The sequence below is a fragment of the Oxyura jamaicensis genome, chromosome 4 (assembly GCF_011077185.1).
Source record: "Oxyura jamaicensis isolate SHBP4307 breed ruddy duck chromosome 4, BPBGC_Ojam_1.0, whole genome shotgun sequence".
Classification (NCBI taxonomy): Eukaryota; Metazoa; Chordata; class Aves; order Anseriformes; family Anatidae; genus Oxyura; species Oxyura jamaicensis.
The window spans coordinates 69707589-69723737 of record NC_048896.1 but is presented as its reverse complement, the minus strand read 5'-3'; the positions used below and the strand labels follow the sequence as shown (position 1 = coordinate 69723737).

Sequence of the window (16149 nt, the reverse complement as noted above, 5' to 3'; positions counted from 1 at the left end):
GATACTGACTGTTTGGGGAGAAGCTCTGCTGGGGCCTTGGTAGAAAGCAAGCTGGGCATAAAGCCTGCAGTGCAGCCTTGCAGCAAAGAGGGCCAACAGGGCCCCAGTACGTTGAGCAACCTCAAGCCCTGAACACCTGTGGGGAGGCTGTGGAATTAAGTTCACAGTGGTGGATGATAGGGGAGTGAGAGGCAGGTGGCATAAGTTGAAAAAAGGAGATATTTAGGAATTAAAATTACCTAGCCAATAACAATTCAGTATTTTTTTTTTTTTTGGACATTTCAGAAATAAATGCACAAACACATATACACATGCATGCATACAGACACTTCAAATTATCATTTTGTCTTTCTTTAAGTAGATTATAGTAAGTTTAGTCATTAATGAAAGCTGCCATATTTGAAATAGTTTATTGCAAAAATATAAATGCATGAAACTGAGTCCTCACAATATTCTTTATTGTAAGGATAAACAGTTGCCTCAGAGTTTGAGAAGGAACAAAAGGCTGTTTCCAGAAATAAATCAATCTGTCACAGACTTGCATCTTGGGGATCATTTTCAAACTGCATTTCATTCTGTGTCTTCGCATCCAGGCCACATTTAGATTCCATACGCCTCATCTAATGTATCATACAATCATAGAATGGTTTGAGATGGAAGGGACCATAAAGATCATCTAATTCTAACCCATTAGATCAGGTTTTCCAGGGCCCCATTCAGCCTGACATTGAAAAATTGCAAGGATGGGGCATCCACAGCTTATCTGGACAACCCGTTCCAGTGCTTCACCACACCCCTAGGAAAAAATTTCTTATATCTAATTCAAATCTACCCTCTTTCAGTTTAAAGTCATTACACCTTGTCCCATTATTACACTCCCTGATAAAGAGTCCTGTTTTCTCTTGTACACCTACACTGATGAAATTTTCAACACAACTTGTTGCAGTTTATATCTAAATTACTGCAAACCTTTTGGGCTGCTGCAAGTATAGTTTTGCTTCATTCACACCCATCCATAATGAAAACGATCTTTCTCCAAGTTTGTATGTGACTCATGGTTCTACCTCCTCATCCCAAAAACATTGCTAGAACACCACATTCAGGCATGAAAAAGTGGCTTGAATTGAAAAGTCTGCAGTACCCAACAGCTCCCTTACTTTACTAGTGTTTTATTTTACAGTAACAGTGAAAAACATGGTACCATTAGCAACTGTGTGATATCATGGCAACAAACCATATAGGCAGGGAATAAAATCTGCCAGAGGTGCCTGACTACCCGGTAATGGTAATGTGGAGAAATCAGTGAAAAGCAAAATACTCACTTGCATAAGTTTTCTGACATCAGCATGGATGCTTTCCTCTGCTTAGTATCTAACACAAGGAATGTTCTGCCATTGTTGTTACTGAGGTTATTACATACACTAGCTGGAACCACGGTTTTAAAATAGATACCTTTAGAAATATATATTCTCCAAATAACTTCAGATATGTTTACACAATACTAGATGTTCTTTATGTGCTTTTTATAATTGAAATTATCAGACACAAGACAACGGCCTTTATCTCTACAACTGTCTCTTTGCAGCTCCCTTGTTGGCAGCTTACTTGTTGCCTGGAAAGATGCACATATATTCTAAAATAGTACTTTTCACCACCAGATTATGATGTGTTGAAAAGCACAGAATTCAGCATGAGAAAGCACATAGTTGGCAGTGTACAAACCCAAGGATAAACGGTTCCTCTTGATGACAGGAAGAGCTGCTGCTTATTAGTTCTGCACCTTGTACTGTCAAATTAAAGGTTTACTATCTGATGTGAAATGTTTCTTCAGACAACTAAATAAGATGAATAAATGTTTCTTCAGATGTTCCAAAATGCTCTTTTTTTCACAGAATCTATTTTGATAAGGAGAGAAAGAAAGGGCACAGCAATAGCACCACAGTAGCCATCACTGCCTCTTGACTGGGGCTAGAGAAACTCCCTAAATGAAGGGCATTTGACAAAGCAAGTGATGGGAAACAGTCATGTAGGGCTTTGAACTTCGTAAGCTTTTCATTTTTAATTAATTAACTTCTTCAAAAAGTTTTATTAACATAGTTACCTTTGAGCAAAGGTATTATCTGGTTTACCTGAGGATCCTTAACACAGAAAACACCAGAAACAAACTCACTACTTCCTATGGAGAAGTGCTTAAGCTCCAAAAATATCTCTAAAAATCCGTAAGGTGCTAAAATGGGGTATTGATTTACCTGTCTCCTGATGTTAGCCATTTAATTTATTCAGACTGGTGCTTCGAGTTGACTTCTCACTTACTTTCTAAGAAAACACACAATACACTATAAAATTGTATTACATTGAAAAGTAACATAAGCAATGATTCCATCTCATTAGCTTTAAATTACTCCCACTGGCGCAATGGATCATACATGATGACCTTACATTGTAATTGAAAGCAGTATGTTTTGCAGACTTGTTTTTTCAAGGAAATGATAGCAGGGTCTTTAATTGAATTTAACAAGTCTGTGACAGATCTACTTGAGCTAACCATGGCTAAACAAATTTATGCTGTTGTTATGATTTGTACAAGTGTGACTGCGATTTAAAAATAAATAAATAAATAAAAATAAACAGTTCTTGAGGACTTTCAGATGAAGTTTTATACAAATGTGAACTATTCAGTTTGATCTTTGTATTCCCTAACCCACACCTAAATCATTAACTTCCTAAGCACCCCCCTGTAGCTATAGCCTGATATATAGCCATCAGGTAATAGTAGTACGAGTATGTTAATTTATACAAATGTAACTATAGCAAAGTTCAATATACGGCTCATTGTTTCCAAAGGTGTTTCAACATACTGATTATTCATTACAACTGAAATTTTACAAATAGATTAAAAAATATTAAAATATAATTCTGTACAGGTATATTCACCCATAAAAACAGCGGTTTAAAAGTTTCTAAATATGTTAGAGATGAGTAATCTGTGCAGTAGATTCATCTGCACATTAAATAATTTTCATTTATATGAAAAAAATATATATATACAAGTTCACTTTACTTGCTTAGCTTAGGTAATCCTCCATCTGAACATTTGCAGTGTAAATGTTTGGATATATACACAGAATAGCAATAATTTAGAAATTAATAGCTTCTAAAAGACAACTGCATAGTGATTTTAAAAAGCTGAGGAGAATTTATAGAAGCTTCAACAAACCAGAAAATATAGAATTACTGCAATTACTGCAATATTTGGCCCAGTCATAATATTCAGTCTTGTGTGCTCTATAAATTAAATATTTCTGGATAATGATCAAGTTTAGTATGGACATGTTGCTTAATCTACTGAAGGATGAAAAGATGATTAAAAATCTCACTCTTGATTAGTCTTTATTTACTGCTACTCAGAGACCAATTATTTTAAAAATAAATGGGCAGGTCTATGGCTCTCTTACCATAATTTATCTGGTGCCAGCAGCAGGCATGGAAGGAAGTAATGTATTAGGGCTCAGTTCTGCTCTTCAGGATATTTATGGAATAAACTCTTGCTGAAGGTGCAGTTTGATGAAAGGATAGATACGTGACATTTTTAACTCTATGGGTATTTTCCCCACACTTAGAAGTTCATACCTCAAAAAAAAAAAAAAAAAACGGGGAGGGGGGGGGCAATGCTGAGTTGGAGAAAAACAAGTACTAAATAGGATAAAACTAATTCTTTCAGCAGCGCTGCCAAATTACAGCAACTTGAAATCTAACATGGGGTCCAGATCATGTTCACCAGAGAGGTTGTGGAACCTCTGGAAATGGCCCTGGGCTATCTGATCTATCTTTAAAGTTGGCCCTGATCTAAATAGAGGTTGCAGAAGAGCTCCAGAGGGGTCATCCCACCTGCATGATCCCATGACTAACTTGCTCAGCCTGCAGGTAGCATGGTGCTTTACCACTGCAGGCTCCAGCAGAGGAACAATTACGTCTCACAGGCAAAAATACAAAAAAAAAAACTTAGTATGTCTCTCTAGCTGAACTCTCATACTTATTTTTTTTTTTTTTAAACAGCAGATAGTTTAAAAGATATTTGTTAATAAGCTGAGCATTAAAAGAGATTAAGCATGAGCTGAAAAGCATATGAATTCTCAGAGAATCCTTTAAACACTGTTCTATCCAAAACCTTTTTGTTTATTAACTTCTGCACAAATGGTGTACTCATACCTCCTAAAGGGGTTATGGTAGAGATAAAACGTTCCCTCAACTACATTTTTGTGATTTTGAGTCCACGTGCAAAAGTCTCATAGGAAACTACCAGCCTTAATTCTCCCACAATGTTTGTGAAAATGCAAAGTTTTACTGAAAGCTCATGTGTTACAGTTACTCCAATTTATTAAAAGAAATAAATATAATTTTGTAAAAACAAAGTCTGTTTTTCTATAATAAATTGTCAAATAAATATTAACAAAAGGCCATGTTCACTTTATGATTTGTTGTAAACAATAACTTCAATTACTTGAATGATCATTATTTATTTATCTGTAATAACATATTTTATGCATAGGAGAATGTAAGGAAGACCAGTGATCCATAGTTAACAAACCAGCTTAGAGATCAGACACCGCAGCTTATAATAGACAATACACACAGAAAATCGTTAGGCCAGCCACACTGGAGGCAATCAATCAGTAAAATATGCATTCATAAAATAACCAGTCCTCCTGATTTCCTCTTTTGCCTCCTTCCCTTAACTCCCCTGGGCAGTGTTGTGAAATATGTTTTCAAAGGGACATTCCCATGCCCAGACTGTTCTGAAAAATATTTCTCTGCTTGATAAACTTTTAACTCTGTTCCATCCTTAACTCCTCCCAACACACTTTGACAAAAGATTATTTTGTGATTTGGGAAAGTTTTCATGGTCAGTACATTAGATCCATGGAGAGAGTGAAACACTGGAGACAGATTTGATGGTGCCTGCTGTGGAGAACCTAGCTACACACCCACTGAACCACGACCATCATTTTGGTCAATGCAGGATGCCACTGTCTGTATCTCTAGATTATTTTTCTAGCTTTTAATTTTTAAATTAATTTCTTAAGTAATCACTTTCTGTACATCAAGTTGTCCTCTGCAAACTATACATATCAGTAGTTGTGTACAGCCACTGTGTATGGGCAGGAAAACGACAGTTCTCTGAATGGGTGAAAACATTCTCTCCAGCCTCTAATTTCTGACCAGCTTTCCCTATATTTTGTCCCTGATCTGCCCTTCCCCTACACTGCATCTGCCATCTACTGGCACATTACTGTAAAAGACTTTGAGATGAGAGACTGTTTCAGACCCTTTTGTGCGTAAGCCTGCAACCTGGCTCCAGTGCCACCCCCAGCTACTAGGAGGGTCAGTGCCACGAAGTCTTTCATGGGCCCTCCAACACTAGCTGAGCCATGTCCCTGATGGAAAAGCTTTCAGAGTTTGCTATCACTCTCTTTTCAATACAGAACACGAGCTACGATTTTTCAGACTTGTAAGCCCAAATTTGGGGGTTAATTTCTATGCATAGGTCCATAAATTTTATAAAAACAATAAATTGCAGAGGTTACCCCATTGTAAATAAATTTTCCATTTTTCCATTTTAAATTTTCCATTCCTTGTCTTCTTAGCCTGCAAGAGCCATGACACAGAGCCTCCCACTTATGAGAGCAACCTCCCTGCCAAATTTCAAGTTCCGCTACTAAAATACTTGAAGATACTAGAAACTCCTGGGGATTATATAAATGCTTTAATAAGCAAACCACTTTTTCTTTCTGTTTGTGCCCAGGACAGATATTAGGCATAAAAAATTGTAACTGGTGTACTTTTTTTTTTTTTTTTAATTATACGCATCTGGGGTAATGGTCTTCTATGAAAACATGTCAATGAACTTTAAATATAGGCATTTTGACCAATCCCACAGCATTACCTGTACTTTCCCTTGCACCCTTTGCAAGGACAAACTTCATGTTTCTCACCTCTACGCTCTCTCGGCCTTGGACAAAGTAACAATGGGTCCTAAGATGAGTACCACATGTTGACTTCAAGGTCTGCATTCTGAGGGACGATGCCAATTGTAGTCTTCTCATTAGCACATTTTTTTGTCTGCCTTATATGAAACAATTACACAATACTAATGAAATAACTCATGAAGGACAGAATTATGAGTAATACAAGCTGCATTGAGAAGAAAGCTGTTATAAATATGCAACACTGATTTCAACTACATTATAACAGTTGTGACATCTTATTTCTTTATTTTAAAGTTTCTTCATGTGTTTCTTGGGAATACGGTCAATGTCAATCTTTCAGACATGTGTGAATATTCCTTTCTTTGAAGTCATATGTAAACCAGCTGGTTCTCAACTCAATGTCTCATTTGTATCTCATGAAGAATATGTTCTGGTTGTGGGACAGTAAAAATAACATTTTCTTTCTTGATCAATTAGCTTTAATCAGAGCAGGAATTGGGGCTTGAGGGTGTGTTTTCTCGTAATTCATGTTGTAACTCATTTCCCTGTGCAATGTCACTTTCTAAATCTGCATATTGTAGATTTTCTTTTTTCATATACATCAATTTTATTACTTATTAAATTTTCTGTTTGAACTAAAAGTTGATTGATTTTCCTTTTATTTAGAAAAATAATTCAGGTATGTCAGCATCATTAGTGCAACATGGTTTCAACCACGACTTTGTATCTGACATCTGTTATTTTACATAAATATTTCCAAAAGTACACAAATACTGTTTAGTGCTATTTGACAGATATATTAAACAGACAGTGTTGCTACTATGAATCTCTCCCCTGTGCATTACACATGCCAGCCATTTCACTTTCTTCTTGCTGTAAGTCAGTTCTATTTCACCTAGAATTAGTGCATAATCAGTTTGAGGATGGACTGGACCTGAAACTGGTTACGTACATTGTGCAGGCAACAAACACATTATGAAATGTTTCTCTTAATACATGGCATGTTGACTATCTGCCATTAGCAACTCTATCCCCAACAGATTACTTCTGAAACAATTAGAACATGCTTTTACAGTTACTGTAACTATTGGTGAAATTACAGCTATCAGAAGGCATATTGACTGCTACAAAGGGCGCAAGGAGAGGGGAAAAAAAAAAAAAAAAAAAAAAAAGGGTATGTGGTCGTTCTATTTGTTTGAGCTTTCTCAGGTAACACACCCTGTGTGTCCTTCAGATTTTCTGCTAAACAGTACAAGTTACATTAATTTACTTTATAAAATGCTTTAAATGAACAATGAAGGACACAAAAATGAATAACAGTGGCAGAGCACATTATCTGTGTGGCAAGCATTCACAACTTTATCACACTCTTTCTTTCTAATTTTTGTTTCATTATTTGACAGGATTTAACAATACATGTTCATTAGCTGGATCTTCAAGGTTGTGTGGTCACAATTGTGCTTAAATGAACCACAGCTAGATTTTAAAACTGAGGGCTGGATTATTACTTGGTTATCTATTTACAGAAAGATTTTACAACAGTGTGTTTTCTTGTACTTAATCAGCCCATCAGGTTCCTGAGGGCTTAAAAACAAGATATGGCAACATTTAAAACAAAACACGTGATTTCAAACATTCTGCTTAGAAAGCACTTCATCCACTGACAACCACCTCTGATTTACTCATGATATGAAAGTTGAAGTTTATATATAGTCTTCTGTTTCAAGGCTGATGAACAGAGTAAATGGATCTCCTTGACAGAAAACCATTGCCAAAAATCTAGCTGGAATAACCTCTTTGAGTCACGTTAACTGCTCGGTCTAAAGAGTCACTATCAAAAAGAAAGCATATAAAAATGATGAAGCCATTCCCATGGCACGTAAAGAGGCAGACTGCAAACTCAGGAAATGTCTGGTAGCTACTTTATAAACGTTTGAAAACAGCCTCCACCGACATGCTTGGGTCATGGCATGAAAAATGGTGATAGAGCCAGGAGAAGAAAGTAAAAAGACAAACTGCAGGGAGTAGGAGGAAATCATCCCACCTTCTTCCTCAGAGCACTGTTATGTTATTGTCACCAATTCTGTAGCTGAACTCTTTCAATGAGGTTGCAGCAATACCAATGAAACCACTTCAAATTTGATAGGGATTTTGACAGGGGATTCTAAATGTCCTTCCAGGAGGGTTTGTCAATACAGTTACTTCAAAAGTGACTCTGAAACTGTATCTTCACAAGCAATGAAATTTAAACATTTCTTACAAGCTGTAGAATTGCAAAATTTTGCAACTATAATTTCACTTCTCTGCACAAATACAATACAAAAGCTAGTATAGCAGCTGTGTCACAGGTTACCTGTCAAACTGCTTACCCAGAGCTCCTAACAGCTGCTATTTTGTCTTGACGTATTTATGTGATTTTGGTAGATTAAAACAAGACTGAAACATGCCAGTACAGGATTACCTATCAAAACGTGAACATATTCATACACAGTTCGTACAAAACTGAACACATTGACTTTGAAAAACAGATATTGACTTAAATGTATGCTGATAGTTTCCTACTCAAAGTCTTAAAATAAAAATTCTCTTTAGCTATACGAACAAGTTCTATGTGAATGTGTTAAAATTTGCTACTAAGTACTCTAAAAGCATCAATCAGTTCTAAGAAATGATTTTTGTATAATGTCTTATTGTTTTTAAAATTCTAATTGTGCACTGCAATAAAAGGAAATCAAAAAAAAATCAATTTCACTGTAAACAGGAGGAACAAAGACCATGAATAAGCTTAGAGTGCAGTTCACAAAGGCAAGAGAAGGAAAATAGCCCCATCACTGATCATATTCATGTGTTACACAAAACATGACAGAGATCCCTTGCACTGTGAATTTTGATTCTTTTCCATATTCTAAGAGACTTGAAAGAAATTTTCTTCATTTTAAATTTGTTTTAAACTGTTGTCACCTTCTAATAAAAGACACCATGCATTTCTGGATTTGCTTTCTGGACCTAATATTGCATCCTGGTTTGTGTCCATATTGAAAATGAAACATTCTACTTTGTCCCTCTTTACAAATTACAGAAAAATCAATGAAGACAATGAACACACACACAGAAAAAAAAAAAAAATCCACTGAGCTATTTCCCACTATCCTTGCCTCTTCAAAGGGTATTTTTCCTATTAACCTAATTTTCAATATTAATTTCCCCGTAGCCCTAACATATCATGCAGCCCCCTTTGGCTTTCAATGACTCTCTAGCCGACTACTCTTATTATACCATGGAGGTTACTGCACACCAAAAAAAATTGTACATACAGATACCAACATGACAAACTCTTTTTCCGGAGTCAGAAAAACAGAGAAAAACATCTTCTCTTCATTACACAGCTTTCTACCTTAGAATGAAGTTAATATCAGATGGACTCTTTCACCCCTAACTTCAAACCAACCATTTCACAGCTTTTTTTTCAAAGATGTCTGACATGAAAAAAACATCTAATGTATAAACAGATGCAGAAATGAAAGGTGCAAGAGAATTTTCTCTTGAGAGCATATTACCCTATTTAATTTGCTTTGCTCAAAAACTATTTTCTTGGCAGAGCTTAAATTAAGTTTGACCTCCACAGATTTAACACTCTAGGGATCTATCAATGGAAGGTATTTCCTCTGCTTTCTGGAAAACACAGAATAATCTTCTACACAGAGGATTAGTGAAATTACTCCACCTTTTTGTTTCTGCTTTAGAAGACAGCATGACAATGAAGAGATATTGTGAGAATCCATAATCTTCAAATGTATTCCTAGCACTGAAAGTCTGAAATAAACCTTGTATGTAGGTCTTCAGGATCTTACATAGCTTGCTGATTTTACCAAGCCTTTTGATGAAGCTCATGTATTCACATAACGCAAGCACTATTAGAAAGTATCATTCAAGGTGTGTTTGCATTATGCACTTACAGGCTGACCCGCTACGAACTTCTCTATTAATTTTGAAACTTTAAATTTTACAGGCATTTTGACTTTACAATTTCTTTCAAAAATCTGAAAACATTGCACACTTTTTTCAGATTTTCCTTGTACTCTTGAATGCAATACCTAAATTCTGCAGACCTTGCAGAATCCAATGCAAATGAGTTGTTATAAAGAAATAAATAAGCACTGCATTACCTTCTGCCCACTCTAAGTGTCTCCCAATGGTAAACCAAAACTCATTAGCTTAAATCCTTAATGATAACCAGCAGATCTGAGAAGAAGATTTGCCTTACAACAAATGAAGTGTCAGTGCTTGGAGACAATAGGTTGCAGACTACTACCCCAAAGGACAAAGTTACTACCTTGAACATTTCAGAAGTTATTAGGTAAACACAGAAACGAATTTAAGATGTCAATTTTCAGTATAGAGTCAAGTTCTCTTAGAAATGCTGTTGGACAGTGTGAAGAAAGGTTTTGTACATCTGATTTTGAAGTCATGTTGGAAATATCTCCTCCATTCACCCAAGGAGGAGGAAGTTTCATAATCCCTTAAATAAAGAGTTTTTACTATCCAAATTATGAGTAAATAAAGGCTTTGTCTTAATTCACTTCAGCTTCCCATGTATTTTCACACACAGATTTTAGCTGGACTTTCAAACTTCAATGTGGGAAGTAGCATTTTAAAGGTACTAGTATACGGTTTCTTAGAACAATAGGGCTAACAATATACATCCAGTTACTAGAAGGAAATATAAGTTTTTATATATTTTTTTTGACTGACACACCTCATTTTTATTGTAGTAAGATACAGAAGAACAATTTTTAAGAGCAAGAGTATAGTGGTAGTACTCAGAAATTCCAGTACGTAACTACACTGGGTGTTACACAAACACTGAAGCTGCTCCCTGCCCAGAAACTTAATCTCCTTCAAGTGTTAATGAAAACAATGTTTATAAACATATGAAAGATAAATGTGAAACAGACATAAATTAAAACATCAGAGCAAAGCTGTGTAATGACAGCGCATTGGATGCCAAAGATCAGTGTTTGGAACTTCCCTTCTTGTTGCTTCTTGTAACACGTTGTTGTAATTATTGCTCCCATGGCTGAAGCTGCCAACAGATTCTCTCAACAATACCTAAGAATAAACATCTGAGCATCACAGAAGTTTCATTTGTTTTCTACTGTGTAGGCAGCATTTGTCACTTATGCTCTACATAAATTTGAAGCAATTGCACTATGAAACAAGGAAGTATCAATAGATAATATTATCAGAGATGTGCTGCCAGTTAGAATGAGACAGCAGGATTTCACTGGCGGAATTACAGACAACATCAGTAACAACTGTTCTGCCTATTAATGTATGTTTTGTGATACTATGTTAAAAGCAACCATATCTCCAAAAAAGGCCTACAGCACACAGACCTATCCCCATTCACTATCCTCAGGGCTCTATCTGCTCTATCCACAGTGGCTCTTCTGCTTCTCCAGATTCCTTGAGTATGTTCCTAATACTTGCCATATGCCCCTGTCCAGCAAGCCTGTCTCTTCCTTTTGTATTTCTGCTCAACACAAACAAAGCAATTGTCCCTCATTATTCCAAGGGCCTTTCATACCACCAAAGGGCTTTCTCTAGAGTCACCCCAGAGTTGCTGAAAGAATTCCCAAATTTCATCTACTTTTGACTCATCTCATCGAGATAAATTATCACTGGGGACTAGAAGGTGTTAAATAACAACTTTATGCAGTTTTTATATGTGTTTCACTTGTTGCCTAGACCGAATTCACATTCTGAAAATGTAATGCACTTATTTTGCCATCTCATCTTTTGGATCGTACAGTAATAAATCCTAATGAACTTCAAAGTTTCTGACATGACTTTTTTACTTTGAATATTCCCTGTTTATTCTGAGACAGTAAAGTCTGTACAGCTTCCTAAATACAAATAGGAAACAAATTGAAATGAAATAAATTGAAATAAAACATATTCCGATTCCATAAATACTCTGTAAAGGCAAAACCTCTTGCTACAGGTTCATTTTTCACTGAGTACTGATATTAGGATGGTTCCACAAAACATTTAAATATTTATTAAAAGTGAACACAGAAAGAAATCATGAGACACTAAAGCCCTCAGGTTTTTTTTTTATAAACAGATCATTCAATCAATTCAATCACACTTAATTCAGTCATGTTTTAAAAGCTAAAATCAGTGAGTAAAAATATAGGAAGCCATATCCCAAATAACAATATGACACTTCTTTAAATCATTATTCTTGGCTTTGAAGGTCACTTCTTTGCCCGGAATAGTTGGGTTCTACAAGAAAAACAGTAATCACTAAAATCAGCCAGTCAACTGCCTAGAGGTTCAAAAAAAAAAAAAAAAAAAACACGCAGAACGTAAACTGCAGCAACTCGGGTTTAGCAAACTAGATTTTACAAACCAGCACTCTGTCAATCCACCCTTACAGATCCAGTGATTGCCACTCGGCCTACATTTTCAGTGTCACCCATGACACACTCTGGACAGTTACGATTACTTAAAGTGAAGTCAGGTTTTAACATAATCCTGCATCATTTTCACTCTCACTCTACCAGCCTGAAGCATCCATAACCGTTTCCAGAAAAAAAAAAAAAAAAAAAAAAAAGTTCCAAAATAAGAATCAAAGGAGACATTTTGACCTCCAGAGTATGGGGGGTGGAAATACAGTCCCAGCTTTGACATTAAAAACAAATGGGATAAAGTTGCTATTGTGGAAGACACATACACAAACACACACATACAAAGAAAAACCCTGACTCTTGAATTACAAAATATTTTGGTTTCTACCCAAAACCAGAGCAAAAATCTGAATGTTCCAAACTTTAGTTTTAACCTTTTTTCTTTTTAAAAGAGCAAAGCAGTTGTCACAATGTAAGCCCTACAATAATGGTATCTTCAGCAAAAAAATGGAAAAGGAAAGGTAAAACTTTTAGCCTCCATTTATTTTATTGAGTTATAAACTTTGTACCCTTGATGCACACCCTTCACTTTCAAAAGGCTTGTGAAAGTCAAATTCCAAATAGGGCAGAATAAGTGACAGAGAAATGGCTATTTTTGTTGTTTAACCTGTACATGTATCAATTTAGTACCCGAAGCCACTTTTCTGATTTTGTTTTATGATTTCTTGCAATAGCAGTTAGCTTAGGCTGTATGCTAATTGAAACAATTGTATTATTGGATTACTGGGAGCAAGAACTATAATTAATCATGCAATGAGTTACATGGGGTTAATAGAAAATATTTGTCAGTAGTCTGATAAACATGGGCACACAGGTGTGTTTGGATTAAACAGCTCAGCCAGTCTACTGGTCAGTCTAACTGCACTCTTTCCCATGCCATCTTACCTCCACCCCAATCCTATCCATATAATCACCTATTCACCTTTATTTTCCTGGGTTAATCTTCTGTCAATTTAGTGAGCTTAACTGACTGATCCAGGAATCATTCCATTGTGATGGAAATGGCAGGCATAGGTTGCTTGGAGTGGGAGTGTACCTATCAGTAGATCATTATAGATCAGCTCATCTCTTCTAATAAAACTGATTTTTCTTAAGTATCCTATCCCTTCTAAACTGCACAGCTTTCGGCTTCTTGGTTCTTGTTATGCTAAATGAATCGCTTGCTCAAGTGCCGTATTCTCTTACATTGAATTTTACATTACAGGTAATGAAATGAGGAGAAAGAGCTTTCCCCTAATTCTTTCCCCCTTCAGAAACAACAGGAAGATTGTTTAAATATTAAAAAAAAAAAAAAAAAAGAAAAAAAAAAGTCTTTTTGCACTATATGTTGATTTTAGCACTGTCAAACTCTATTTCAAATCAAACTCAATGAAAAAAGTGCATGCACATGATAGTAATGCTGTGTAATTATGTAAACGCAGAAATCAAACTGAGAAGTTTAAAAAGCATGTCTTATCTCACTCTGAATATATCCTGCTAATCTCATACCATAACATGGATTTAAAAGATAAACTTTTCTCAGGGAAAAGATCAAAAAGAATTGAAATGACTGACTGTTGCCTTAAAAATCTGCTTTACCTGCTTGTTGAATTTTAATTTAACTGAGATACACCACACTTTATGTCAATGTTTTAAATACCCAATGCATTTAAATTGTTATAAAGCATTCCATTTTGGACCATTCAGATTGGAGGGATAAGGTACAAGAATTCTGGACCCCTTATTGAGGAAACAAACCTGACTTCCCCAGTATCACAGTGTCATTCTGTACACTGGCAATACTTTCTCTAAGAGAACTTTACTGCAGTTGGCTTATCCTGGCAGAAATGTGAATAGCTCTGACAGACAGCAGTTTTGTAATTAGAAGGACATAGGCTTAGTTGGGATCTGCCCTTGTCTGATTAGACAGAGTATTTTACCACAATTGGCTCTAGTCACTGACTGATTTTTGTTTCCAAATACCTGTCATCACCGTCACTGATGCATTCAGGAAGAGCAAGACTACAGCCAAACAGCATGATGTGTTGATAGCAGCTGAGACGACTGAGATAACTGAAGAACTTCAGGAACTTTTCCATTTCAATACTTTTGACAATGGAAAGAACTGAAGTTAGAGTGGTGTAGTTATATGGCAGCATTTGGCACTGGCTGTTGGTGATATTTATGCAGGCACCTGTGAAATCAAAACAATATATTTAGAACAGAGGTACCACTATTTAACAGTTGCTTCAAAGTATATATTGAATTGATCAGTCAGTACATACATAAGCAATGCCTCTACCTCATGGACAAGATGGCATTCCATAATGCTGTCATAACGCTGTCCAAAAATAATTATCTAAGAACAAAAGAAATCTGAAGAAGCTTGGTAGGTTAGCTTGCAAAAGCAACTAATCTCAGATATTTCCATGATTCTCTAACCCATTACAAAACTGTACAAGAAATTACAAGAAAAAACTGTACAAAAACATTTTCTTTCTGATACTGGCTGGATAAACACACCATAAGAATAACCTGAACATGGCCAAATTTGGTTGAAACAAGCAAGGAAATTTTGCAAAAAAAAAATAAAAAAAATAAAAAAGTCATTGGATTCTAAAGCTGTTCTATTTTTGATGTTTCCAAAAAGTTTCTTTTTGCTCTTCTGGTACCACACTACTTTGCAGCTTTCCTGCCAAGATCATGAACTTGCTTACTTATTTTCCCACTGTGATTCTTTTCCCTTCACAGTCTTTCTTCTTTACCCTACTAGTGTAGAATTATCATGTTTTACTGGTTGAAAACCTACGCTGTCCTAAATTGTCATTGTCCAGCTCTCAATCTACCACAGCAACCTGTCTTTGCTTGTGCTCTGTCATATGCAGTAGGCCACCTCAGCTATGCATTATCATCAGGCTAACTTACTGCATGAAGTTCTTTTGAGTGAGTTTCACAAACCTACATCAGTTTCAGATTTTTATCAAAAATAAACTAATAAACCTAATATTTATGACAGCTCCTTGATTTGATGAAGGCCTTTCTAGGCCATCTGATCAGACTCTGGCATAACTTTTTTCAAACTCAGAGAGTATTCACCCTGTACAGTAAGCAGGGACCTCAGCCCATTCTCAGGACCAGACTCTGCCACTAATCCCATTGAAAAGTATCGTGTTCATGCTAAATGACCATCCCAACTCTAATTTTCTGAAGGAGGAAAACTCTTGAGAACATTCAAGTTTAGTACTCCTGTTCTCTTTACTTGAGAAAACTGGGCATAGACACCGACCAGGGTAGAATCTTTCCATCATCAGACAAACTGGGACTGGCTTCTTCTAAGCATTGTCTGGGGCATCTGCGCCTCAATTCCTGATAAAACTTGGGGATGTAAAGCACACAGGATGAAGCTCTAACTTCTCAGCAAGTCTGCCTCTTCCTCTTCTTACAGTCTAGACAAAGTCTTCACTGTCCAAATGAGCTTGTGGCAAACTCTGCTAAGGACTAATCTCTAATACATCCTCACACAACAGTAAGGGAAGCAAAGCACAGGGAAGAAAAAATGCTTTTGAGCTTTTTCAAATTGCAATGTTTTTGATGGGAAAAAAAAAAAATGTTAGGTTTCAAATTTTATCAAGACTTGGTAAAAAACAAATGCTATTTTTCAGACATCTGATGAATATACTCATGAAGTTTCTTCCTTTGTCTTCTACCTC

General features: G+C 36.0%; 1 protein-coding gene across 2 annotated transcripts in view; it reads right to left on the bottom strand.

Moving 5' to 3' along the window:
- CORIN (corin, serine peptidase) overlaps positions 1-16149 on the bottom strand; it is a 132883-nt gene that overhangs the window by 78234 nt on the left and 38500 nt on the right. For both annotated transcript variants that reach the window (XM_035325028.1, XM_035325029.1), the window contains exon 4: positions 14423-14633. In XM_035325028.1, the coding sequence (XP_035180919.1) occupies positions 14423-14633 (211 nt within the window). The remainder of the gene's footprint in view (positions 1-14422; positions 14634-16149) is intronic.